The sequence below is a fragment of the Desarmillaria tabescens genome (assembly GCF_030435595.1).
Source record: "Desarmillaria tabescens strain CCBAS 213 chromosome Unknown EV420scaffold_1, whole genome shotgun sequence".
Taxonomy (NCBI): domain Eukaryota; kingdom Fungi; phylum Basidiomycota; class Agaricomycetes; order Agaricales; family Physalacriaceae; genus Desarmillaria; species Desarmillaria tabescens.
Window position 1 is genome coordinate 3151692 of NW_026848300.1, and position 23775 is coordinate 3175466.

General features: G+C 47.7%; 11 protein-coding genes across 11 annotated transcripts; 5 read left to right on the plus strand and 6 right to left on the minus strand.

The window, feature by feature from the left end:
* Positions 1–548: 548 nt before the first annotated feature.
* EV420DRAFT_1634559 (uncharacterized protein) lies at positions 549–2516 on the minus strand (the record flags this gene model as incomplete). The annotated part of the gene is made up of 11 exons (XM_060476335.1): positions 549–1019; positions 1068–1191; positions 1246–1367; positions 1417–1470; positions 1516–1582; positions 1635–1876; positions 1932–1945; positions 1994–2071; positions 2129–2243; positions 2294–2440; positions 2502–2516. The coding sequence occupies 11 exons, from the start codon at positions 2514–2516 to the stop codon at positions 549–551; spliced, it is 1449 nt and encodes a 482-aa protein (XP_060339927.1).
* Positions 2517–2912: 396 nt separating this feature from the next.
* On the plus strand, positions 2913–4931 carry EV420DRAFT_1742575 (uncharacterized protein; the record flags this gene model as incomplete). Its single annotated transcript, XM_060480049.1, has 6 exons — positions 2913–3008; positions 3154–3291; positions 3553–3574; positions 3888–4044; positions 4097–4299; positions 4603–4931. The coding sequence occupies 6 exons, from the start codon at positions 2913–2915 to the stop codon at positions 4929–4931; spliced, it is 945 nt and encodes a 314-aa protein (XP_060339928.1).
* Positions 4932–5894: 963 nt separating this feature from the next.
* Positions 5895–6295, plus strand: EV420DRAFT_1634560 (uncharacterized protein; the record flags this gene model as incomplete). Its single annotated transcript, XM_060476336.1, has 2 exons — positions 5895–5904; positions 5955–6295. 2 exons carry the CDS (start codon positions 5895–5897, stop codon positions 6293–6295), a joined length of 351 nt encoding a protein of 116 aa, XP_060339929.1.
* Positions 6296–7694: 1399 nt separating this feature from the next.
* EV420DRAFT_91975 (uncharacterized protein) lies at positions 7695–9007 on the minus strand. Its single transcript, XM_060483982.1, has 5 exons — positions 8936–9007; positions 8695–8878; positions 8354–8639; positions 8117–8301; positions 7695–8054 (listed from the first exon to the last, which is right to left on the minus strand). Exons 2-5 carry the CDS (start codon positions 8781–8783, stop codon positions 7958–7960), a joined length of 657 nt encoding a protein of 218 aa, XP_060339930.1. The 5' UTR covers positions 8784–8878; positions 8936–9007; the 3' UTR covers positions 7695–7957.
* On the plus strand, positions 9008–10289 carry EV420DRAFT_91654 (uncharacterized protein). The gene has a single exon (XM_060483980.1). It carries the CDS (start codon positions 9175–9177, stop codon positions 9886–9888), a length of 714 nt encoding a protein of 237 aa, XP_060339931.1. The 5' UTR covers positions 9008–9174; the 3' UTR covers positions 9889–10289.
* Positions 10290–12980: 2691 nt separating this feature from the next.
* On the minus strand, positions 12981–14472 carry EV420DRAFT_91955 (uncharacterized protein). Its single transcript, XM_060483981.1, has 3 exons — positions 13944–14472; positions 13183–13888; positions 12981–13131 (listed from the first exon to the last, which is right to left on the minus strand). Exons 1-3 carry the CDS (start codon positions 14319–14321, stop codon positions 13115–13117), a joined length of 1101 nt encoding a protein of 366 aa, XP_060339932.1. The 5' UTR covers positions 14322–14472; the 3' UTR covers positions 12981–13114.
* EV420DRAFT_92070 (cyanate lyase C-terminal domain-containing protein) lies at positions 14426–15717 on the minus strand. The gene is made up of 9 exons (XM_060483991.1): positions 15604–15717; positions 15386–15550; positions 15253–15331; positions 15126–15199; positions 14926–15078; positions 14835–14864; positions 14763–14780; positions 14616–14707; positions 14426–14560 (listed from the first exon to the last, which is right to left on the minus strand). Exons 2-9 carry the CDS (start codon positions 15398–15400, stop codon positions 14530–14532), a joined length of 492 nt encoding a protein of 163 aa, XP_060339933.1. The 5' UTR covers positions 15401–15550; positions 15604–15717; the 3' UTR covers positions 14426–14529.
* Positions 15648–16225, minus strand: EV420DRAFT_1257072 (uncharacterized protein; the record flags this gene model as incomplete). Its single annotated transcript, XM_060466813.1, has 4 exons — positions 15648–15752; positions 15807–15952; positions 16002–16081; positions 16134–16225. The coding sequence occupies 4 exons, from the start codon at positions 16223–16225 to the stop codon at positions 15648–15650; spliced, it is 423 nt and encodes a 140-aa protein (XP_060339934.1).
* Positions 16226–17673: 1448 nt separating this feature from the next.
* EV420DRAFT_92456 (uncharacterized protein) lies at positions 17674–18316 on the plus strand. The gene is made up of 4 exons (XM_060484004.1): positions 17674–17756; positions 17816–17896; positions 17948–18076; positions 18169–18316. The coding sequence occupies exons 2-4, from the start codon at positions 17828–17830 to the stop codon at positions 18220–18222; spliced, it is 252 nt and encodes an 83-aa protein (XP_060339935.1). The 5' UTR covers positions 17674–17756; positions 17816–17827; the 3' UTR covers positions 18223–18316.
* A 942-nt stretch (positions 18317–19258) lies between these two features.
* EV420DRAFT_1634565 (uncharacterized protein) lies at positions 19259–20812 on the plus strand (the record flags this gene model as incomplete). The annotated part of the gene is made up of 11 exons (XM_060476337.1): positions 19259–19286; positions 19342–19597; positions 19652–19685; positions 19745–19807; positions 19856–19909; positions 19968–20041; positions 20100–20158; positions 20221–20353; positions 20421–20488; positions 20551–20588; positions 20645–20812. The coding sequence occupies 11 exons, from the start codon at positions 19259–19261 to the stop codon at positions 20810–20812; spliced, it is 975 nt and encodes a 324-aa protein (XP_060339936.1).
* A 218-nt stretch (positions 20813–21030) lies between these two features.
* Positions 21031–22083, minus strand: EV420DRAFT_92480 (uncharacterized protein). Its single transcript, XM_060484005.1, has 2 exons — positions 21509–22083; positions 21031–21456 (listed from the first exon to the last, which is right to left on the minus strand). The coding sequence occupies exons 1-2, from the start codon at positions 21819–21821 to the stop codon at positions 21176–21178; spliced, it is 594 nt and encodes a 197-aa protein (XP_060339937.1). The 5' UTR covers positions 21822–22083; the 3' UTR covers positions 21031–21175.
* Positions 22084–23775: the final 1692 nt, after the last annotated feature.

Sequence of the window (23775 nt, forward strand, 5' to 3'; positions counted from 1 at the left end):
ACCTCGTACAGCCGCGCCCTTCTCCGTATACGTACAAGTCTTGGTGAGTAGAAGGGACTGGCTTCAGTCTACCCTAGTCGAGACTTGCTGTGCTTGACGTTCAATACGCGAATTACGCGAATAAGGTGTCCAAGTCGTCCTTGGATATTAATTGCATATGTGCAATATTGTCTCGAACCGGGATGTGCCATAAGGTACCCTGGAAATATGTGGCTTTCCTAAAAAGGCTTCAACACCTAGCAACACATCATCGTATGTTCTGATATAACGATGATCGCTGATCTCTTCTTCTCTTCTAATAAGTACGAAGTAGATCCGAGTCCTTCCGTAAGTTCAGGAGAAAGAAAGTGATCAATTCAAAGTCTACAAGTGGTTTGCATGAACAACCAAGAATCCCCCATAAAACCGACATAGGTGAAGAAACGAATGTGTTAGTATACAGCGAAATGTACATCGAAGCCCGGTTCGAACTAGTGATCCCTTGCGCATCCAGTGATCCTGCTATACAATCTAAAAAAATGATGCGAGTTGGAGATCGCACATAACGCTCAGGCCGTAATGACATGCGAGATGTGAACGTCGTTGAAGAGGTTCTTCGTGCCCGCTACCTCCCCCATATGGCTGCTACTACTGTTATTCCGCGCACGCTCCCTCAAAAGCCCCCACTCAACCCACCAGTTATCCGCATCGTCCTCTGCGTCATACCCAAATACCTCCTTGATTTCCACCCATTCAGGCGTCTCTTCGAGATCACCCGTAGCGTCAAGGATGCCAACACCAGCCTGCTGTTTTGCCCGCATCATATTGTCACGAGCGGACTGGAACTCTCCAGGTTCAGCGGTCATGTAGTGGATAATTCCGGCCTCCTTTCGGTGTACAGCTGCACAACGCGGCTGCCGCAGATCTTGGAACGCCCACAGGAAACTTTTAATCTGGTCTTTAGAATGAAGATGTGAGAATAGTTTTGCCAGCACAGCGCCGTCTTCCACTGTTAGTGCGCATTCTTGGATCGATCCGGGCTAGCAGCATATGAGTAATGTATCTGGCTTAAAGGGGAGATTGCGTACGGGCATTGGATGGACGGCGGCTCCCATGACGACCATAAATCCGTCTACCCAGTCTTCAAGAGGTGCTTGACCATCTACGTGTACACAAACCGTATTTGTGGCTAGTTTGCTAAGTCTGAGCAACCTGGTCAATATTGTGTTAGCAACAAGTATTACAGCGACTTCACGATGTTTTTACCTTGGTTCACTAGATGCGAGCATGCCACGTAGACCAGGTAGTGGGGCGGGTTCGTCCCAGGATCCTTCATATTTGTCCTGGGGGCCGTATGCACACAATCCAAACGCAGGATTCCTTCCACCCTTGGGACGCGTCAGATTGATTCCCCACATTCCGATTGATTCACGTTACCAGGGGCATTCCAAGCACAGCGTGTTTATCGCCAAACCATGTGTACATCGTGGGCTACGAACAATGAGTGCGAAGTCTTTTGGGCAAGATAGTACGCACAATTTGATGGTCGTACAGCTCTTTCAGTTGAGGATCTTTCATGATCAAAGTTTTGGGTATCGTCGTGCTGAGGTACATCAGTAAAAGCATAGAAAACAGAAGCCGGAAGGAGTAATCACCAGTACATGCTCATGTTTATTGGCACTTCATCATCATATTCTTCTTGTTCTATCAGTAACACTTGTCTGGTTATGCCAGAGGGTCCATCGCAGCCTACGATAACGTCTGCTTTAAGCACCTCTCCGTTGGTGAGGGTCACCGTTTGTGCGTCGGGGTTTACTGTTTTTACCCGCGAGCCCAATCGAACATTTGCTCCTACCGCCACGGCGGTATCGTACAAAAGCCGTCGCAAGTCGCCAATCTTATCGTTGGGTCAGATCGATCATAGAAGACAGCACAGAAAATGATCGGCGTACATGAGCTAGGGAAGCTAGGGCATGAGAAAGATGACGGTTCAAATGTCCGTGTCATAACGCACCGAATATAAACTCGCCCCGGGTCTCCCTCAGTACTTCCTCATCCCAAACGTGCTTCCCAAGTAGCTCTCCAGTATTTTCTTGAAATGAGATACCATAGATGAGGAAGAAACCATGGAAACATCCGAAAAACTCACGAAGACAAATATTGATAGCTCCAGATACAACACCTATCTTCCTCAATTCGTCTTGGAGACCCCAATGATAGAGAATTTTGCTGAGGTTTGGGGGCATCCGGCACGGACCCGATATCTACAAGGTCTTTAGCGCATTCCGACGGTTCCACAGCATATTAGACGAACCGATGGAAATGTAGCATCCTTCTCAAGGACAAGGACACGATGACCCACTCGTCGTAGGGCTACGGCACAGGCAAAACCTGCGATACCGCCGCCAACAATCAAGAAATCTATAGGTAACGCCGCTTGTTTCGGCCGATTGCTAAATCCCTTTGTCAAAAGTAGAGTCAGGATTTTGAGTAGAGAAATAGAGGCAGGCAGAAATACTCACCGGGATTCGCGCCATAGCGATTGACGGAAGCTGTCGCAAAAGGTCTGTTCACGACGACGTGATGATGTATTTAATAGGAAGAGTAGAGCATTTGAAATATTGCGGTTGAGGTCCCAACGTGATGTGGACGGGAGAAAAATGGTAAAACATAATTGCACAGAGATCCGATCGACGCCACCGAATCTGGAAAAGAATCTAGCCCTCTTGGAAGTCCCGGTTTCCCCCAGAACTGAATTTCGAAATGCTGCATGCGAGCTCTGCAGCTTGGTGTAAGGCACATATCGGATATTCTCCCGATTCTGCGGATTCCGAATGTCTATGCATAAAAGAAGCGGTCAGTCTCCAGCCTCATGCCTCTGATAGGACTGGCATACCATCAAATTTTAGTATTCCATGTGACGAGTGGCAATAATGATGTTCAGCAAGCCGCAAGCGACTAGCGCTTTAGCCCATTTGTTTCAAAGCAATACTTGGTTTAGGAGCTGCTCTATCGTCATCTCAGTGAATGTCCGTGGAAAGAATAATGTTACAGCAGTCCCTGATACATACCTCTATCGAATGATCTTGTGCTACGGTAAACTCGAAGTCTCAATTATATGGGCCCTACCTGTCGCACTTTAATTGAACGACGCGATAGCACATTGTATTGTAGCTATCGAAGGCCCCTCGCTTATTGAAGCGGATGTTGCCTCTAGATAGGAAAGAAAATTCCTGGAAAAGGCGCAGCGACAGATGCAGGGCGTTGAATGTTCGAAGCGCAGTGATAAGCGTTCGGCTTGAGCCGAAAAAGGTCAGGGTGATCACCGGAGTTATTTCCCTTTGAAGCAATCCCAATTTTTGCTCTCGGATAACGGACCGTAGCTCAATTCCTTGTCTATTCCAGTGGCAACATTTTCAGTGCCATCTACGACAGCAATGACACTATCCGGATCAGTGTTGAACGCGAAAGATCAAGGAAATGTCCATTTTAAGTCTGGACGACTCGAAGAGTGGTTCAACTCCACTCTTTTATTGTTTTAAAAATATTTCTGACGCCGTGATTCTTTGCCAGAGCCACGAAATTGTACGGGAAGGTTCGTAATATCCCAATGGCACAACTCTCGATAGCCTGACTTCCCACAAGAACGGAGAACCTGGATCCAAACAATGCAATATATCCTTTGAACTCGATGCTGCTTACTATGAGTTAGGGGACTATGCCCAGGCATACCATGCTATTGTCGCTCAGCAAAAATGATGTCGGCCAGTGAACCAAATCCTGCATTTGCCGTCAAACACGACTTTATAAAGCATTAATGCATTAAGTTGCGGTGTTCAGAGTGGCTCAATAATGCTAAAGATCTTGAGGTCAACTGTCAACTATCAACGAACTTTGTGTCATTACAGAGACTAGTGCTTTCACAAGCAACTCCAACCTGTCACATGAAGCTTCGAGTGCATGGGATGAATGGAAACGCGTCGCTCAAGACTTCGAAAGAGTTAAGAATGGGGCTCAAGATGCACGCTCAAGACTTGCCGCTCTTCCCTTTGGGAGAAAAATTGTGTACGTATACATCATTCAGCTTTATTTACGTTTACTGACGCTTCTCTACCAGAAACACGGGTCTGGAATACTATACTGTACACAGCGCCGAAATCGACCCACGTTTCCCCCTCGAAGGATTCACAGGTCGGTCAAGATCCGCCTACGTCGATTGTCCACGATTGGGGACCGCAAGACAGAAGCAATTCCTTGGAGCTTGGAATATTGTCAGAGGTCTTTTGTGTGTGGCGCTTCTGTGGGGCAACGTTGGTGACGGTAAGTTCACGCAATCCACCTTAACTCGTGTTAAAGCCTCTTCCATAGGTCGACACGTTCTAAGTTCAATAATTGGACTTCATCAAGCTTCACAAAATTTAATCCAAAGAAGCGCAGGGCGCTGAAAGTCCACTTTACCCTTATCCTAGGACATTGGCGCACGACCTTTGTCTACTATTCTTGATCGAAGACCCCATTAACGCGATCACAAGAAGAGAGCAAACTCAAAGAAGCCCAGATTAAAGCTACTACTGTCCTTTACATGTGGGCAGGATTCATTCTCATATGCCTGCCTACTACCAGACGCGGTACATGACCAGGGAATCCCTAGTCTGCGAGTATTCACTTCCAGATATACAAAAATCATGGAAGTTTTACTCAACCGCCTCCAAGAACAGTCGCCGTCGGATCTGCCCGCTTGGATCTACATCACTGAAGAGGCCGTCTCAGGAATTATCGACCGCTCAAGTATTGGGACACCAATATATCTCATGCTTCGCCACCTGGCTAGAACGGCCAGGACTCCTGTTGACCATTCCCACTTCCTTAACAGCCCCGGCATGGCATCAAACTTTCTCGACACCTACCACAAACGACAGGAAGAGAAACGGGAACAGTTTCGTCGACGTTAGGTTGTCCGAGGAGCAGGTAATTGGTATGGCGAGTAAACTTATGCCGACGCAAGAAGTGGTTGGCCGACACGCGTGGCCGTGGTTAATCTTCTTTTGGGAGACAAAGGAGACGAACAGACAAAAGTCCAGCGCAACGAAATTATCTTGGCGGAGGGTCGGTATCAAATGACCCAATGTTTCGTACCGCCGGCTATCTTGAGATCGGCTTCGATGAGCTCTGGGACTCATTCACGGAGGAGTGCAAAGGAAAGACTCGCGCTCCAGACAGCTTGGACGATAAGGTACTGTTCCTTAATCGTTGCGAAATCCCGTGTTGAATGTTGTCCAGGTCCGCAATCACATAGAGACAACTTGAAAGCTCAAACCATCGCTTTTTGTGCGTACCTTACACCTCGAGGCCCCACGCGCTCACTAATGAAGACCCATATCTGTGTAGGACCCTAGCCAGGAACCAAAGCGATCCATCATCGCAATGGGATATCCCGACAATAATCGTAATACTTTTTACATTGGTGTTCCTCATAGGACCTTTTAAAGAGCGAATGCGCCTCGTCAAAAGGTAGGAACATGCATGCGCCTATCAACCAGGATTGCCCCGCGTATTCGGTTATCTCCGTCTTCTCCGATGCGGTCGTCGATGCTCTTATTGCCTTGAAGGGACGGATTCTGCTCGAACTTATCCAGGATGACATATCTTCAGCGCTAGTGAAGATGCGGATTGGACTCGACGTTTCTAGACCCGCCCATTTTCCAAGAAAATATGGTCGTATTTGACTTAGCAACGTCCATAGGTCGGAAGATGGTTTTCCCCTCCTTCGAGACTGATCCTCATCCCCACAGTGATTCTACCCACAGACTGTTGAATACCGCATCTACATTATACCAAACTTAGAGTGCGAATCCTACGCCGCGTTAGCTTTCAATTGCATATTCAATAGCGGTGTCTGGTAAACGGCGACCACCATGTGCACAAGTAAGACGCTTTCAATAAGTCTGTCTTCTTGACTGACATCTTGTAATTAGCTACAACACTTCTCTGCGTGAAGGACTACGCACGTTTCTTTGGCTGTCGCGTCCTAACCATGGATCCTGGTTGGAGTAACATAGAGTTTGCGCTTGAGCCTGAGCCTCGTCCACTCTCCACTCTCCCTTCTCGAGAAGAACTTACTACCTGGCTGATACGTGTTCTCCTGACCACAATGTTTCCTCCTGCGTTCGCTAATCCTATGCAACAAATACTCCGCGTCCGTTACCCCAGCAACGTAGTCGCCTTCATCACTCTATTCCTGCGTCTCTACGAATCGGCTATCCACCACATTGGCTCTCAGAGTATCTGCAAACGATTCTTTCCGACTCACTTGTGACAGACATCGCACCATACGCCGGGGAGAACCTCCCATCCCCCTGTCAGAGCTCGGCCGACGAGGGCCCACCCGTAGGCGAATGATCCTCGACCCTTGAAGGGTCAGATTTGAGACTATCCTTGCTTTATCGTACGGGGCTCTGCCATTTCCGTTGAGATTTCGCACGGTGTCAGGACGATATCGGGATTTTCGAGGCTCCGTTCTCTGGACTCATGTTCGATACGGCGGCGTCGATGGGTATACCAAAACCGCAGTTTGAGCCCGCTCTTTCGCTTGTTTTTTTTATAGGCAGGGTCTGTCTCCCGCGGCTCGTGGTGTGAAACAAGCAGTGTTGCGATAAGTCGCAGAGGGTGACCTGTACACCTTGACTTCTTCGAGACTTTGAGTTTGAATGCAGGCGTCGTGAGGTGGAGGATGTCGAAAGTAAGGTTTCAAGCTATGAAAGCGGTAAATGGTGTTTTGTTACGCACAGGTTTGACTCTGATGCGAACGGTGAATATCAATATAAGATCTTTACTAATTTAAGTACTGATGGTCGTGTCGTTAGGCATACCGATATCATCCCAGGAATAGGTAGAAGTGAACCCGATGGGGACGAAATTGTTGGCCCAAGTTTCTATTAAGTTCATCATTCATATCAGTGATACATATTGATAATATATACATACCTTTCTTGCTTGAACTTAATGTAGATTATGTTTCCTAGTTCTTCTATTAGGGTCGCCTGATCCAAATGTGATTGCATAGATACGTCGACACGTTGCCCTACATGAGCAGTGTGCTATCTTTGCATAGAAGCTATTCGAACAAGCATTCGCCACCCGCCGAAATCACTGTGGCTTTAGTTTCGAAGCTGTGGTCAAGGAGATCCGAAGCTTCCATTGCTTGAATACCGTATTAACTAGAACAATGTTCCTGCGGTCAAGTAGCGCCGGGGTAAACCGTTACCCGTATACTTCAGCTGCGCAAGCGGTCCGTTTTAACCCCTCTGTAAATTAGCACAAGTTCGCCTTTTGAGTTGATGGCGGCGCGTCGTTATGCATGTTACGACGACTTTTTAAATTTCTTGCGGGTTTCCCAAGGCACCAGCACCTTTTGATGGCCGGGACAGACGGATAGGGCCTATCGGGAACGGAAGACAGTAACTTTAGTGACATATGTGTGGGGCAAACGAGGGCATCGCTGTCTCGACATTGCCGCCGCCGCCGTTGGACTTCCTACCCGTGTCGAGCACCTTGACTCGTTCTCCTCGCCACTAGACTTGAAATGACTGGAGCGGCCATCGCGCACCCCCCTCCCAATAAGTCAATGTCCGCCAAGATCAGCCCCACGAGTAAATCGGGCTTTGCTATGAGGCACAAACCGGATTAGTATGATATGAAAAGGAGAGAACAAACGTACTTGCCTTCCTCTTGGGGCCTGCCTTCTTTCCCTACGAGAAATTTGCGGGCATTGATCGCGCGTAGAATTGCTCTTGCCGTTCCAACTCCGTTCCCGCTCCGTGCCTCCAGAACAATTTTACAGCGACACAGGCAAGATGGATAAAGCTGCGGATAGGTCACAAACGATAGATTCTCAGGATCTGATCCACACGAAGTTCGCCTCTTAAAGACAAATATACGTAAGAAATCGCTGCGTTCGAGTTGTCCTACGGTCTATGTATTAGTCTTGTTTTACAGTAGTTTTGCGCTGTCGTAAGGACGAGGCAATGTCGTTGCCCAACCTATACATAGTCAAGCTGGATATTGTGCACCAGACACTAGAAATTGATCGCATGTTACGTTAACGGCGTGGCGCAGGGAAGGACTGAAGCAGACTTACACGTTTGGGCATACCCAATAAGCCAAAACGTCAACAAAGTCATTGTGCCCTATAGCACACCATCCGCAATAGTACTCCTGCGCCAAATAGAGAATTGTCTTGGCCAAAGTCACCGTAGCACCAGTATAGCCAAACAGCGGCGCAATATCAGACTTGAAAGCATATACAAGAACGAGATACGTTATCTTGATAGGGGAGTTGAACAGAAGGGTAGTTCCGATAAACGAAGCTACGTACCGCGGCAAAGTTTTCGAGAAGGTTGAGAATAGCTGGTGGCGCACACAACAGAAGTGAGAAGTTCAAAGCATGAATCGAACGTGGCAACAACGTACCTGCGGCGTTAGCGAAGCCATCGCCATCCTCAAATGCTTTCACACCGTAGATCTGTATTGAAAAGAAAAAGAAAAAATTAATGACAGGTTTTGAGCTAGAAGAATACAACCGGCGCACCTTGTCTATCTGTCCGTAAAAATCATACAACTTCCATGCCCAGTGCAAGTCGCCGCCGACCATTGAACGAGGTCTGGACACGAAAAGCGATGAGCAGAAATACAGCTGGCGAGCCAGGATACTCGCACCTCATGAGACAGTATCCAGCATCCCATATCATCAGCGGGGCAGTGAGCATGAACCATAGGGTTATCCAAGTGTACACCTTGGGAGCCATTGAGAAGGGGGGGAGCAAAGAGCTATGCGGAAACGAGCCTAGCGGTCTTTAAACCTATCAAAACGAACACTTTTTGAAAGAGAAGAGCTCTTCGCCTGCTTCCTGGAGTTTAATTAACAGCCTTTTAAACGGATCTGACGCGGTTTACGTACAAACCTGGACCGTTAGATAGGCCCTTCCATGTTGAAAATGAAAGCCAAGGTATTCGAATCCGCACGTTATGATCCTGTTATGTTCAAACGAATAATCGACCGGGCCATGCTTATCCTTCAAATCCTCTCAATATTATCGGTTAAATGAGAAATTCTACCGCTCTGCTCGCCGGCATGGCCAAGATTCCCATCGTCAGCTTGAAACTGCAGTATTTCGGCTCGAGGCTGATGCCAAGGTGATGCAAAAGCACATGGGGAGACCACTGGAGACAAACTCAAGACCAATGCTCAATAAGTCCCTTGATTCCCAGCGTCCTTTCCAGGGGGGTCATACGCCGATCAGAACATATCGTCGCCACGGAGTAATACTGGAGATACGATCACCTAACCGGCTCGCCGGTCCTGCCTTGTTCGCCCCCAAAACTGTGTGTTTTCCTCGCAAAACACATCATGACATAGAAGATCGGCCCAAAACAATCCGAGCCCATGACATACCCCAAGATTTCCTTCCCCCTTTGGGCCTGTTAAGCATCACCCAGGTTAAAGAATCATTTACCGATTTCGAAATGTTGAACAGGCACCAACGTTTGTCGACGTCGAAGTACAAATTCGTCCCTTCGCCGCTTTTCGAGGATCTTCGCGAGACGCGTGGATCAGGTCCGTACGCCGGAGCACGGTCGAGACTCGAGAACCAATGTGATTGCTGCATCCGTTCTACTGGCTGCCAGCCAATAGAATCGCTTCGGCCTTCGAGGAACCATGTGAAGCTGCCCAACTCAACTCAACTGGTGCTCGTACACACAAGTTATCAGGGTCGAAGCGGTGTGTGTCGGTTGGAAGTGTGGACACATGACAACGGTAGGCATCTGAGATCTGGCTGCATCTCAGGCAGCTGCAAGGTCAACGACCCTAAACGCGACCCTTCGAAGATTCCATTCAACGCTCAGCACTAAGTTTGAACACTAACTGCTGGTGTGGCAAAAGAACCGAAATAGCAAATGCATCCAGTGTCCTTATTCCCATTTCTCTCGGCTATCAAAGAGCCAGCATGGTGCCTTGGAAGCAAATGAACCCAACAAGAAGGCAATTTTAAAAAGTTGCAGAAATCCCGAGGCGTTGACGTAGAGATGTCCAATGAACAGGTCCGGTTTGTCACCTCAAAACAGGGCGCCGTACTTGAGGTCATCAGGGTGCCATAAGCGCTGAGTAAGGGCCGGTGGAAGTACGCGATTGCCGCAACGTCATTGGCTCATTAAACTCGAAAGAATATCTCCAAGATGCAAGTCATCAGTCAGATATCTCCAGCTGGTCCACTGTGCCCCCCTGCAGGGCTCCAACCTGTTAAAAAACTATCGTAAGTAAAACCCTCTTGGATCTTGAACAAAAAGCCCAGGAAGATAAAGCGCTCGAAAATGTTCATACAGGGACGGTCGACAGAGAAATATTGATGCAGGGTATAAAGCCAGAAGCATTGGAACCACACGATAGCGCGACAGAGAAATGACCAGAACCATTCAATCCACCTGTCAATCACCAATCAGAAAGCTCTTACCGCCTCATGTCAAAGAAATTTAACACTAACCATGAATTTTCACAGCACCTTGTGCTAGCTCCCCCCTTCATTGCGCACCTAAGAGATTATGGCATCTCTTCGCCGGTCATCTGGTAGTAGAATCTTCATATGTCATCGAATCGATAGATCACAGTGAACCTTTCAAACTGCAATGTATCTATCGTCATCTTGGTAATTAAACTCTCAAGATCCCGGTTGATATACGTCGCCGAGGCGGACGTCGCTACCAAAAAAGGATGTCGTAGACTCATGACTCGGAGGGTCGACAAAGATTGTGCAAGACTGCAAGCAACGTTCCTGTACACACATTCAGGACAATGAAACCAATCACGCAAAACCACCCACTACATCTTCGTCGAAAAAATGCACCGAATCGATCCAGAACTCGCGCACGCCACGTAGCCAGCGACATAAAGTGGCGAACTGGGTAGTCTGCACAAAGTTATACGGTAGCCGCACCATCTCCACAGAACACGTAGTCCTCTTTGGCACTTCCAAAGCGCGAATCGGGGGGATGTGAAATGTATTTCTGCCACCCGACGTCCCGGCAGGAGACCACCCACGACGCCGCAGCATTCAATCTCGCAAGCTTCGGCAAAGACGTATTCCTAACCGCCAAATGGAGAGGCAGCGAGTGCGCATAGGTCAGATCTTCAATATCACAGTAGCAGTCAAGAAACACGAATAGGTCTTCGTCCGTGTAAAATTCTGCCCGGAACGAAGATAGCCTAAAAGCATCTCGACAACCGTTCAGCGCCCAGGAACCCTTGCACAAGATGTGTAACTTTAAGTGGCGCACATTACGGAGGCACGGGAGGGTTTATGCTGTGAGGGACAGGTACCCTCTCTTCCTCGCATCATCATGCCGCCACCGAGCATCGGTCAACTCTAAAAAGCCGACCCGTTCCGCGAGACCTCGGTTGCTGAACGGGACAGGAAAGGCTTCCGTTGCATTGGGATGCCGTATAGCAGCGTATAACGCCCATATAATCCGTTTCTATAAACAAAGACGGAGAGCGGGTAAGTCCTGGAGCAAAATGCAGTAAATAATCTCCAAGAACGTGTCAATGGGTATGGCGGCAAGGATGATTGAACGAATCTAAGAATGAATGATTGAATTGAGTGTTTTATGTATACATGACAAAAATCTGTAACATCTGACTCACCGCCTTTATTAATATAATGCTGTTTTGCGGCTATGCAGCAACCGCCTGGAAGCGAATACAACAATACGCATATTCGGCGGAAGGGCCGTCGCTATAATGGTGTCTATGAACAGATTGGGTAGTGAGAGTGCAAAACTTCACTAATGGAAGTGGCATCAGCGGCCCGTCACGGAAACTTCCTAAGTCTAACGCTTAACTTTGAAGTTTGCAAATGAACGTGCGCAGTCACGATTGAAAGACAGTGCCACATCTGTCAAGGGTAGTCAGAGCGCGAACAGTGAAGTGCACATGCAATGTGTAGTGCAATACCTTTTATATAATTTTTCCATTGCCCACCTATACAACGCTTCCAGTTGACCGTCCTCCCCCGTCATCAGTCCGATAGAGCACAGAAAGGTGTCAAACTGCGATACCTCTATTGCCACAATCGAAATAAGCTCGCCAAGATCCTGCTCGCCGTCCCAAAACGTCATCACCATTGTAACCACCAGTCACCTCAAAGATGTCACCGTATCCTTCAGATGCTGTCTCCTCGACAGCGTCGCATGAATTCTATATGGTAGCGTACATCAGTTACTTTCAATCTAGAATCGCCTGGAATCCACTCACGTCGATGTCACCAGAATACCCCCTAATACCCCCAATGTATCCACAACTCGCGCGCGGTACTAAGACAACGGCACAACACCGAAATCTCCTTGTTCCTCAAATAGCTGCATGGCAACCGTATCGCGCAGGACAGGCAGCCCTACGCAAAACGTCCAACCCACCGTGTATGGGGAGGACATGCACACTCGCGGCTGGACGGTCCGGTAGCAAGCAGTCAACCCACATGACACAGTAGCTCACAGTAGCAGCCTGGTAGGCTTCGGTAACGACGAGGCTTTCGCCAGCCTCAAATAGCCCGCAATAATCAGTTGTTCAATCCCCAGATGGCGGTCGAGAGACACGACCTGACTATGAGTGAACACAACTTGAACTCGTTTCGGCACTGGGTGAGCGTTCATGAGTCCATGAGCAATGCTCATAATATGAAGTTTCAAATGCTGATTGCGTCGTCGCTTATCGCTCAACTCGAGAACGGTAACGCGCTCTGCAAGACTTGAATTAGTAGACACAGTAAGAAAAGCCTTGGCTGCTTTGTCCCTGCAGTCTGAAATAAAAATTTTGCAGGAACGGACAGGGTCGCATAAGTCTAAGAAGTAGGTACATCGAATGATTTTCGAGAGTGTTGCCTATGATTGAAGCACGGATAGAATAAACATGAGTTGACAGTGTTCACAGAACATATAGCAACTTACCATTGTGAAAATATCATGACATTGATAGACTAAGACAATCCAAATGAAAGTGGGGATAATGAAGGATAACGATATACCTTTCAAGCTTCAAGCTTCAAGAATCGAGAGGTGCATATATGTCCACAGCAACCACACGGTGCTAACCTTCTGATGAAACTGAGAGCGACGTCAACAATCGAGGTGATGATAATTATCAAACATGTGTACATCTGCTTTCTATCGCAGCACCTTGTGGAGAGCCAGACAACCGAACCTGCTGACGATTACCCCTCAAGTCCAGATCCTTCTCGAAGCTTGGAATAATTTTATGCTTGGGGGACTGAAGAAGACGAGGAGACATAGGTTCACACTTCCGATTGAGTGAACCGCGCCTCCTAACGCTCGACTTCCTACATTTGATTGAACGCGGTGAAGATATTTCATATAGCGATGCAGAAGCCAAGTTTGGCGACGCTGTGGGAGAATGAGGAACGACCAGAGGTACGGTAGAGAAGCTGGCAGGGGAGGACGTCATTAGTGAAGTTGTCCTTTGGGGTATCGCAATACTAATGCCTCGTAAATCCTGTCCAGAAGGAACCACGAATCCAAGCCTAAGCCCGCTGAGATATTCACCCAACGATTCGGCAGCCTCGTCTACAGACATTGACAAGAGAACTGGCGATACTTGATGTACTGTATCGAGAACAAAGTCAGCGCCAGTTTCGCCCAGCGGAAAATCACATTTCATGGCGCTGATAGAGGGCGGCGGGAGTAAGATTGGAGAAGGAGAGTCCGCTAGATCGACGGCAACTAGACGAGGTTTCTCGGGAAGAATAGGCGAGTCGTCAGGTTTACTAATAGTAGCGTCACCGGAAAGAGAATACTGTGAAGGGAGGCCTAATCCTAGACCAACTACTCCTCCAAAAGGCGTTCCCTAAGTAGGAAGATAAGGGCTGAAGGCCGAGACAGAAGAGATATAAATGCCGTACCTGGGCACTGACTCGTCGAGCACCAGAGCTTCTTCGACCCTCACGTTTCTTCGTATAAACCTTGGCTCGAGTCCACGATGGTGATTTGATACGCTCCTCTTGCTCTGCCTCGTATCCCAAATCGTCGTCTGACGATAGAAAGGGCACCGTCTCCGCGTCAGGGCGTTTCCTATGAGTCGAATGGGGCTGAAACGAGACCCGCTCATACGTAAATTCGACTTCGAAGACTCGCTCAGATGTCGATGCTTCACTAGTACATCGGGAAAGCGATGAGGAACAGTCCGTTTGAGAAGAGTCTGAGGACGTGTTATGCTCGAATAGAGATGAATTTGCGTGTGATGACGCAGAAGAGCTCCAGAGTGCCAGACTCAGAGACATAACAAGGATAGTAGAATGAGACGAAGGATAGGAAATGTGGAGGAGAGGTAAAGGAAAGGAATAGAGACGTTCAGATTGTTTCCTCGCCGTTTTGAGGTCGGAGTTTAAATTCGGGCCGTACCATCCGTTGAGACTTCAAAATTTTGAAATTGTCATTTAAGGTGTGCAGATGTTGGTTGTTTGTACCGACGTAGTAGATTTTTTCTGTTTACCACTTCGCATACGGTAAGAATTTACCACTAAAGAGGTATAATATTAGTTCCTGATACAAAAAGGCAAGAGAACAAAACATACTCGAACGTCAGAACGACGCGATCCCCTTTGGGATCCGGTTTCTTCGCTACATTGATCTTGCAATCAATCATGGACATGATACCATCTCCAAACTGTCGTGAAATGCATTGGCAATTTGTGAGAAATAGAAGAGAGCGTATGGCGTACTTTCTCATGTATAATGGCCTTCAGTTCATCTGCTGTGAGAGGAAAGTCACATAATTGTGCCGGACAACGTACCTTGATCGCATGACCATATACCAAGACACTCTGGTGGTAAAGAAAACAATTAGGACACGGACCATCTACATCAGATGCCGATTACACACACCTCGTACAACCGATAGATAACAGGATCAGTGGGAGGCATAGGACCAAGTCCACGATTCGGCCACCAATGATCACCCAGCCCACCAACCAAATCGCTGCTCGGAATTTCCAGCGTCTCGGCTACTTTTTGTAGTTCTTCCGGAGTGAACTTTGCCTATCGATGTCTGAGATTCAAATTCTGCGGTCATCGAAATCATGGACCTGGCCGTAGAACGCAGCGGCAAGCCAAACTTCATCCTTCCCTATAGCTTGAGCAATTTGATCGAAAGTCAAGCCTGTGAAGTCAAAGTTTGAACTCTCTTCTTGCAGAAGAGGCATTTATCTCAACCTTTCTTCGCCTTGGCTTCGAATAGTTTCGAGTTGATAGGAGGAAGATCAGCATAAGGCGCGTTGTTAGAGGGAATCGTCTGTTCAATCAGGAGTGAGAACTGCAAGAAGATAATGGCCGTAGACTTAATTACCGCTGCTTGAGCCATGGTTGCTAAAGACAAGGGAATAACCTATAGGATGACACATGATCTTATATCGAAACTCGATAACGTGACAGTCGTCCTAAATTTGAGCCATTTGCTCAGGATCCCCGACACGCACCGAAAGGTAGAGTACAGAGATATATTACATGACATCTAAAACCAGCCGATATGAGGAAGGTCGGTCATCGTAAGGAGATCATGCTTACTGTGGTACAAAAGTAGGACCTAGGACAATTATACAGCGACGAGATTACTGTTCTTTTGGATCCTTAGATCCCTGATCATCAACAGGCTTCCACACGTCCTTTGTAGCATTTTTCAGTTCATAAAGTTGTCCCAGCTGCTCCCCAGACATCTACCACCGGTATGTGTGTCAGCTATGAATCCGAGGACGAATAAGGACATTCACTTTCTCTATCAACTGAGGGTCTAACTTCTGCCCAGTAAAATTCTCCGGCTCAGATTTTCCAGGCAACTTATCCAAGTACGCCTTCCACTGAGACAAGAAGCCAATAATATGCAAGGGGTTTGTCACCTCTCGATGGCGGCGAAATTCTGCATTTATTAGCTCGGTTTGGAGCTGAGTCACTCAAACCTCACGCACCAGCTTTCACATAGGCATCTCCCAAAGAACGCATACCCTCTGGTAAAGGACGATGAGCCCTCAAAAGGCGTCGGTACAGCCTGCAAAGAGGTAAGATTTCAGCTTCATCTCTTAGTGGGAAATCAAACCTACACAATTGGAGGCAACAGCGACGCACTGGCCTCCTGCAATCTCAGTGGCCTTGTCCCAACGGACTTCGCGAGCCTCTTTACCGATGGCTGCATTCAATTTTGAGGAACTCAAAGTTCGGAAGGAACCGTAAAGGTACCACGTGAACAACGGAGAAAGGCACCGGGCGCTCACGATCCGATTGCGACCACTACTAAGTCCTCGCGGCCATCTGCTGCCCGCTGCCAGAACTCAGAACTTCAACAGGCGTCTTTGATATCTTTTTTCTGCATCTTTTCTGGAAACTTTCGAATTTTTCTTTCCAGGGTCTGCCGCCACTTCGTCCCGACTCGGCCGATTGTCGCTTTCCGGTTTTCCCGGCTCGCATTGGTGGCGTCGAGTGATTGCTTGTCGAGGACCCTGCTTCCACCAGCCGAGCTCATGGAACTTGATTGCAAGCGCTAGCTGTTCTGTCTTGACCTACACACACTTTGGGTTTTCTTCCTCATAGCTGTTCTCTGAAAGACCTACAGTGTCCAGCTGACGCTCGCGGTTCCAGTCTCCTAAGCAAGTGACACAGATACAATATTAACTCCTGGTATTGCTTGCGGCGCAGAAGCCCCTTCTTCATGGATATCGATTCCTATCTAGATTAGACTTGACCCTGAAAAATTGCCAGGAGCTCGTTTGCGGATATGAAACAAACTTCCCCACTTGTGAGATGATCAAACTAGGTTTCCTATAGCATAGTACGTACATCATTCAGATCATTTTGCGGGTACTATTAGGTGAGAGGCCCTCGCTAACTGAGTACCAGGTGGACTCGAACCTTGACTTACCGCCAAAATCAAATGCATATATTACGCCGTAAAACGAAGGGTTTTTTTTTGGCTGCGTCGAAGCTCTGGCCCTTGCGAACATCACAAACTGTACCATAGAAATATGCAATTGCCTGTATCCCCCGGGCTTCTTGGTCTTATCGAGCCGGTGGCAAAGTGACGAAGTCTGCAGACTTGATCTTCAACTGAACATGGCCGCGGTCGGTTCCATACCGAGGGGACTGAAAGATGAATTCACAAGGCCGAGTCTCGACACACGTAAAACTTTTTCGCTTATAAATTCATTGCCACCACCGGGGAAGTACCAGTTGTCTCCGAGCGATTTCTGTTGGCTTCATGGGAGCAGTGCCATAAGGACTAAATATTGCCCTCATAGCTTAGGAAGACACCCAAGGATCTCCCTATTGGATCGCACGCTATCTCTCCCTACACCCGTATCCAAGATGGCTGCTTTGGAAGCAGAAATGTTCATGTGCACCCCGAAGATGTCACAGCTCCGGCGTCGACGCACACTCCCGCAAGGATTATGACCTGTGATTTGCAGGATGCGACTCATTTTCTGGCATATCTCCTCTGCTGGTCCTCCTTCAGGAGCTTTTTGTCCGTAGATCTAACCTGTCGTCCGTGAGTCTTATTTCCCTAGATTGCGGAAACGGTCTTTCGATTAAACACTCATTTGTCACCTCTGTCTCTGATCGATGATCATCTGCCCGGTGAAAAAAGGTACAAACTCTTCCTTCCACAACAATGGGGATAGACATTCCGAAATGCGTCGAATCGCTCCTTGGCAATTGACTGCCTAGTACTTGTAAGTCTTTGGCACGTCTAGTACGATACGGCGTGTTCAACTGATGATGGATATGTCAGCATTCCTTCGCCATGGACCGTAACATCCGATTCAAACGTCTCATTTCATGGATATTCCTCTTTGTTTGCGCGGGTAGAACGGTAAGCAACTACAGAAGTACGGAGATAGCCCTGACATGACACTTCAGCTAGACCCTTCCCGGACTCGACAAGTACAGAAAGACACAGCTAAAACGCATATCTATAACATGCAACGAGGACGCAAATGTCACGGCTAGACAGTTTGCGAAGATGAAAGTTCAGAGCTTTTGTTGGATACTCGTAAGTTATTTCGGTCGGAGTGAAAGGGCTTACTTAGTCGTTTCCCTTGTTGCTGTTTACCACCGTTTACCCACTACTGTCCGTGATTTAAGTGCCGCTTAGAGAGTGCTTCTCGTGTCTTGTACCGCCCGGCGGCGTTACCATAATTACTTATAGTGAAGTGCATTGCCGGTTCCTCCAACCGTATTTTAGTACTCAATGCTGGGCCTTTACCAGAATAAAAAAGAGACTTGTTTCCAGATGAGAATTTCCCTGAATAGGAAATGACAACGGCGTCAGTGAATTCTGACTTGGCTTGCTACCACCACCTTCTCTTTTCACCGCCATATGATCTGTGCTAAAGTGCAGCAGTAAGTTATTCTAAGTCTTCACCGTGACACCTCGCTCTGACTGTGGCGCGCGTTTTCCTCGACATTAACTCTGGGTTCCCCGTTCTTCTAGGCATCTCGGATATTTCTGGTCTCTGCTGTAGTAGTGCACCGTACCATCTTCGATCTTCAATTATGCTGTCGAATCATGATGCATAAGCCACGCCATGAGCAATAGTGCCTGCGTTGACTGCCTTTGGCTTCGTCAGCAATATACCTCGTAATACTCATTTGATCCCCATGGTACAATCATCGTAACTCGTTCCCCACTATTAAATCGCTTATAATGCAGTCAGAGGTATACATTTCCATCGGACTCATAAATTATAGTAGTGGCTCATATCTGGCACAGATTATTGCCAACTCCTGCAGTAATGTCATGGACGACATCACTGAGATCGATTTCGTCTCCAAGGAGCCAATATGACACGAACGCCACCGACTTTCATCATTATCAACCTGCTAACGGCTCCGCTTACACAAGTTCCCGAACCTTCCAACTTTCAATTTATGGGCACATTATCTCTCGACGCTCCCGACGGGCGTTATATCCGTTGCATTAGTATTCGGAGGGTAACAATGTCACTATTCTCAACGCCTCTCTGAACTGCCGTCTTACTGCTGTCTACTACTACTCCACAATCTATGCTCGACTGTCGAATCGACCTGTCGAATTCTGACAGTAGTCTCTTTCGTAAGAAGACGAGTAAGCCTATACAAAGACCTATAAGTATGGCAGCCGCAGCGGTTTGTCTAGTAGGACTCAAATCTCTCCTTCTTTCTCCTCCCCAAGGTCCTAAGAGTTTGTCTTGTCATGACAGATCCGGTTCTTCTCGGTCATGGTGCGACCCTTACTTTCCCTTCCTGTGACTTCCCTTTGCCTACTACTGTCATCAGATATCTCGGTACAAACTCAAACGACGATATTCAATAGCATCCTGGTCATCAGTCTGGTTCTTCTGACAGCTGTGCTGCTACCTGCATTGATCTCGAAACATATATATCGCATGCGGATATGGTATGCGTTGATATGCTCAGCGATAGTGTATTGCGTATCGTTTTTCCTTCTCGTTGGGTACCAAATAGGCCCTGAAGAACCGCCGTTCGGTCTGTGTGTAGCTCAGACGGTGATGGTTTATGCAGCACCTGTTTTGTAGGTTGATCCAGTTCGAATTCGTTCAGCACAGTTGATCTGTTTCAATATCAGAATCGTCTCGTATGCGTTATCCTTCTCAATGGAGGTAGGCTTCCAGCACTCTTCTGCCAATTGCAATGACAGTGATGAGGCTGCGACGTGTAGTTACTCCTTAGAATATGGGCTTATTCGCGGGGAGAGGAAATAAAACCTAGTACACATATAGCTGTAAGTTTTCGTGCTGGATAACGTCCGTGTACTGATTTCTTATTGCAGCTATTAATGTTCCCTCTTTTTGTATATATCGTGATTATTATTGAAGGCTTGGTGGTCTGTCTCGTCTCAATATCTTATCATTCATGCGATCCTCGTTAAAACTTGATTGTAGCTGGCACTTACGAACAAGAACGAAGTTGAACGAGATCCGACGATGTTTTACTGTCATCTACACTCGAGTACACCGTCAGCGACATTCCAAGTACCCATGCACTATAGGACTGACTGACATATCGAACCCCAGTGCCCTGATTAGCGCAGTTGTCATTACCATTGAAGCTGGACTGATGATCATTCTCGAAGGTACGTATCTGGACCGATGGAGGCGTACACGTTCCATGGATTGACGCGTCTTCCTTCTAAAGCGATCACGGGAATACTACTCTATCAGCGTAAGACGCAGCTGGGCAACTCAGTGACTGCGTCTAACACTCCCTTTCCAATCGGCCTTTTTGTAAGGAAGATTATCTACACTATGAACATCGGATTCGCATTAGGGTACGTGAATGTCATTTGCATCAAGTTACCAAGTTACCATGGTAAGTTAATCCATCTTGTTTCACAGGCTGTACGCATTTATCTTGGCTAATCCGAACAAGTCGAGTGCGAAATGGTCTTTACTTCTGACAGGACGTGAGTGACCACTATTGAATAGGATATCAATTGAAATGCGACTGACGCGTAAACCTCGGCAGCACCTCTGGTAACTGCATTGATATTTGGACCTCACCATGTACGCTTCCCAGGATCTCCATGTTGCACCTTGATTCTGACACGCTTCCCTTCCAGGACATAACCCGATTCTGGTTTTGTCGACGACCGAATACAACGGAAAGCAGCGGCTCCGTTAGCGAATCTGGCCATGGCTTGATACATGACTCCAAGTTTGACGAAATGCGCGGCAAAATTCCCAGTCCTTTGCCGCTATACGAACCCACGATGAGAATAGACTTGTAACGCCGGTATGAACAATCTGTATGGTAGTAGACGCTTGGACGATACAACCAAGATACGATATCTGTGTACCACATCCCTTTGTATGTACTATATAGGTTCTCCTCTGCTCCGCGGCTATATAGCCGAGGATTTGGTTCGGCAGGAGTACCGAGTTGTAATTGGTGACTTCCAAAGCGAAAGGAAGTGCGAGGATGGGAAAAGAATGGGAAAACGACGCGTGTTCGTCATGCAGAGGAGACACGAGAGTTATCTGGTGCTGACATGTGCTAGAGTGATGTCGTTCTCGTGCTACCTATCCTTATCAGTAATTTCCCACTAGCAGAGAACGGACGAGATGATGCAGGGAAGTAGGGGCTTAGTGAGCTAAGCATCGTCACCAAACGATAGCAAGGTTTTGTTCTTGGCCTTCTTTGCTTTCTTCTTCGATGATGCTTTTGATGAAGAGACACCGGCATCCTCTAGAGCTCCAATATGCTTCCTTTTCAACGTGGAAGACTTTATTGCAGTGGTCTTCGATGAAGAGAAAGACAGGCTCGGTTCTGGCTTTTTGCCTTTGGCAGTAGCACTCTGTTTGAGCGTAGTCTCGACAACAGGAGCCTCGGTGTCGCTCGTAGAATCATGAGGCAGTGGAGGCAACCCCTTCTCTACAATCCCCGTCAGTAACGAGGGATAAACGTGAGAATAGCGCACAAATACCTTGCCGCTTAACATTTTCAGCCTCCCTCTCCGTCAAATGTTTCCCTTCCTTCAAGACTACGACTTGAGGCTTCTCATCTCTATCATCTTCGTCTTCACTTCCAGGCTGGCTTTCAGGGCGCTCTGGAATTGCCGGTCGTCGTGGTATCGGGGGACGCCCTGAACCATCATACTCCCACTCGTCGTCATCCTCGTGGTCAGAGTCCGGTATTCCGGCTATTCGATTCTGGAGCTTCTGCAGAAATGCTGGTGTATGCTGGCTGTAGGATAGCCGTGAAGAGAGCTGTGCGCGCGTTGGCTCCTTGGGCGCCATCGTGGTTGATGACTTGGCCTCGTGCGCAGATATTCCCACGGTTCTTTTAAGTGACCGTATATCTCTTGCTCTTTCTCATGCCCCACAAAATCCCGTTGACGGAGCAATTTCTTAGCCGGACTCTATTGTTAAAGGAACGAAGTAAAAAACCAAGCTTACTGAGCATTTTTGACGCCTGTAATACCAATAACGGTTGGGTGAAATTGAACTTGCGGACAAAACGTTGGAAGGGAAATATTGACGTTCTGGAGTGTTCGATGCGTGTGTGTCAAGAGTCGTGTTGCTGAAACGATTCTTGGATGACACTCAGATCAGGTTTACGCGATTGATGCCGAAAACTGGCAAGACTAGGCGACGTACAGAGATCTAAAGCTTCGCGTTCGGGCCACCGACTCTCTTCTTGAGCTGAGTCGCATACTGCATGTTTCTGTTTACTTCACACGCATGCTCTTGATTCTAAGCGAGGTAGACTCGTCTGAGATCTTTTTTGCTTTTTAATTTCCGCCATCGGCACAACCTGAGCATCGGTGCAGGAACCTCTCCTGAAATGCCGCACACATTCAGCGGCGCATAGGCTGACAGCGAACATTAAGATTGTTCATTCGTATCGGCATATCCGTACGCTTATTCAAGAGGTCCACCAAGACGTGGTTCAATTCAGGAACGAATGTCGACACGACATTCAGGTTAACTATTGTGTCTGTGCGTCTGCTTCCTTTTCTTCTTGGGATCCCGATGGGTATATATGGTGCTATCGTCTGCACCCTTCGTCTACGCTGTCAAAGTCATGCATGATGACGACGAGGATGACGAAGTTTGGGACTCGAGCATTCAGTTCCAAGTGGCGAATAGTGAGCCTAAATGTAGTCGCTCTCCAAGGTCAATGGCGACACTGAATTTAGTGAAGCCTGAGCCTGGATACTCCATGCGATGCAGGTCCTGCAGTGGGAATTCCACTTGATGATGCGTAAGGAACCGGTTACAATGGTCTTTACATAGCAAATCGACCGATCCAAGCTCATTACACACCCTCAAAAAATTTCAATGGCATGGAAGGACTAAAAATTACGAATAGATACAAGGCATTGGCACCACACTGTAGGAATCTCGCGAAGCTCTTGTTGAGAATCGTGACGGGGCAGGTCTAAGTCACACCCAATGCGGCGGTGCCGCAGAATCCAACCCTTGCATTGCGGCCTGCGAATTATGAGTCCCTCCGCCCAACACTGCCGTATGCATGGTTCAGAGTAGTCGAGTACGCAGCATGTTGGCAGTTGGCCAAGAGAATACTCCGGATAGCCTGCCATTCATTGAAGAGGCCGAGTCGAGCCACCTATAGAAAAAAATCGTGATCTAGGAAGATGGCAGGTCGGGGCCGCCGCCACGACCATATTTGAATTGCAAAATTTCCAGCTGCATGCACTTGATGTTTATAGAAGTCCTAGGCGCCGCTCAAAGAAAGAAATGAATGGGAGGTACCTGGTAACGTTGTTGAGGCGATTAGCATGTACGATCTTCGAAAATAAACTCGAACAAGTGTAAGGGTAGGCGTACATGTGGGAATTCGAAGACGGGTTAGCACAAGTACCCGGACTTATCTTCCCATGTATAGAGCCTAGTCCCTGATAGCAAAGACCGGTGCTGTATCCAATACTATCCAATACGAAGAGACCTGACGGCGAAGATTATGAGATTTAACCCTTGGCGATCTGATATTTAATTTTAGACGAAGACCTGCAGAGAATCATTGATAATAGGAATGTCATTATAACTGATCCAAGATAATGAAAGCCGCGGAGTTGTTGATATAAAGGAACGAGGTAACGAGGAGCTACACGACCATCTCGGTAGCAAGGCGGACGTCCCAATCTGACGGAAGGCGAGAGCAATGTTGGAACACTGGCAAATCCATTTGTTAGAGAACGTCCACCCTATCCCCAGGTCTCCCAAGTAA

What these genes read in the sequence shown, in the direction of transcription:
- EV420DRAFT_91975 (XM_060483982.1), bottom strand. Translation starts at nt 8,783, where the DNA reads ATGGCTCCCAAGGTGTACACTTGGATAACCCTATGGTTCATGCTCACT. An exon ending in GCTGGATACTGTCTCATGAG is followed by an intron (nt 8,640 to 8,694) that starts GTGCGAGTATCC and finishes TTTCGTGTCCAG; the next exon opens with ACCTCGTTCAATGGTCGGCG. An exon ending in TTCTCGAAAACTTTGCCGCG is followed by an intron (nt 8,302 to 8,353) that starts GTACGTAGCTTC and finishes TCCCCTATCAAG; the next exon opens with ATAACGTATCTCGTTCTTGT.
- EV420DRAFT_91654 (XM_060483980.1), top strand. Translation starts at nt 9,175, where the DNA reads ATGCAAAAGCACATGGGGAGACCACTGGAGACAAACTCAAGACCAATG.
- EV420DRAFT_91955 (XM_060483981.1), bottom strand. Translation starts at nt 14,321, where the DNA reads ATGTCTCTGAGTCTGGCACTCTGGAGCTCTTCTGCGTCATCACACGCA. An exon ending in CTCGACGAGTCAGTGCCCAG is followed by an intron (nt 13,889 to 13,943) that starts GTACGGCATTTA and finishes CTTCCTACTTAG; the next exon opens with GGAACGCCTTTTGGAGGAGT.
- EV420DRAFT_92070 (XM_060483991.1), bottom strand. An exon ending in CCGCTGCGTTCTACGGCCAG is followed by an intron (nt 15,079 to 15,125) that starts GTCCATGATTTC and finishes AGACATCGATAG; the next exon opens with GCAAAGTTCACTCCGGAAGA. An exon ending in CGCGTCGTTCTGACGTTCGA is followed by an intron (nt 14,561 to 14,615) that starts GTATGTTTTGTT and finishes ATACCTCTTTAG; the next exon opens with TGGTAAATTCTTACCGTATG.
- EV420DRAFT_92456 (XM_060484004.1), top strand. Translation starts at nt 17,828, where the DNA reads ATGGACCGTAACATCCGATTCAAACGTCTCATTTCATGGATATTCCTC. An exon ending in TTGTTTGCGCGGGTAGAACG is followed by an intron (nt 17,897 to 17,947) that starts GTAAGCAACTAC and finishes CACTTCAGCTAG; the next exon opens with ACCCTTCCCGGACTCGACAA. An exon ending in AGAGCTTTTGTTGGATACTC is followed by an intron (nt 18,077 to 18,168) that starts GTAAGTTATTTC and finishes CCGTGATTTAAG; the next exon opens with TGCCGCTTAGAGAGTGCTTC.
- EV420DRAFT_92480 (XM_060484005.1), bottom strand. Translation starts at nt 21,821, where the DNA reads ATGGCGCCCAAGGAGCCAACGCGCGCACAGCTCTCTTCACGGCTATCC. An exon ending in TGAAAATGTTAAGCGGCAAG is followed by an intron (nt 21,457 to 21,508) that starts GTATTTGTGCGC and finishes CGGGGATTGTAG; the next exon opens with AGAAGGGGTTGCCTCCACTG.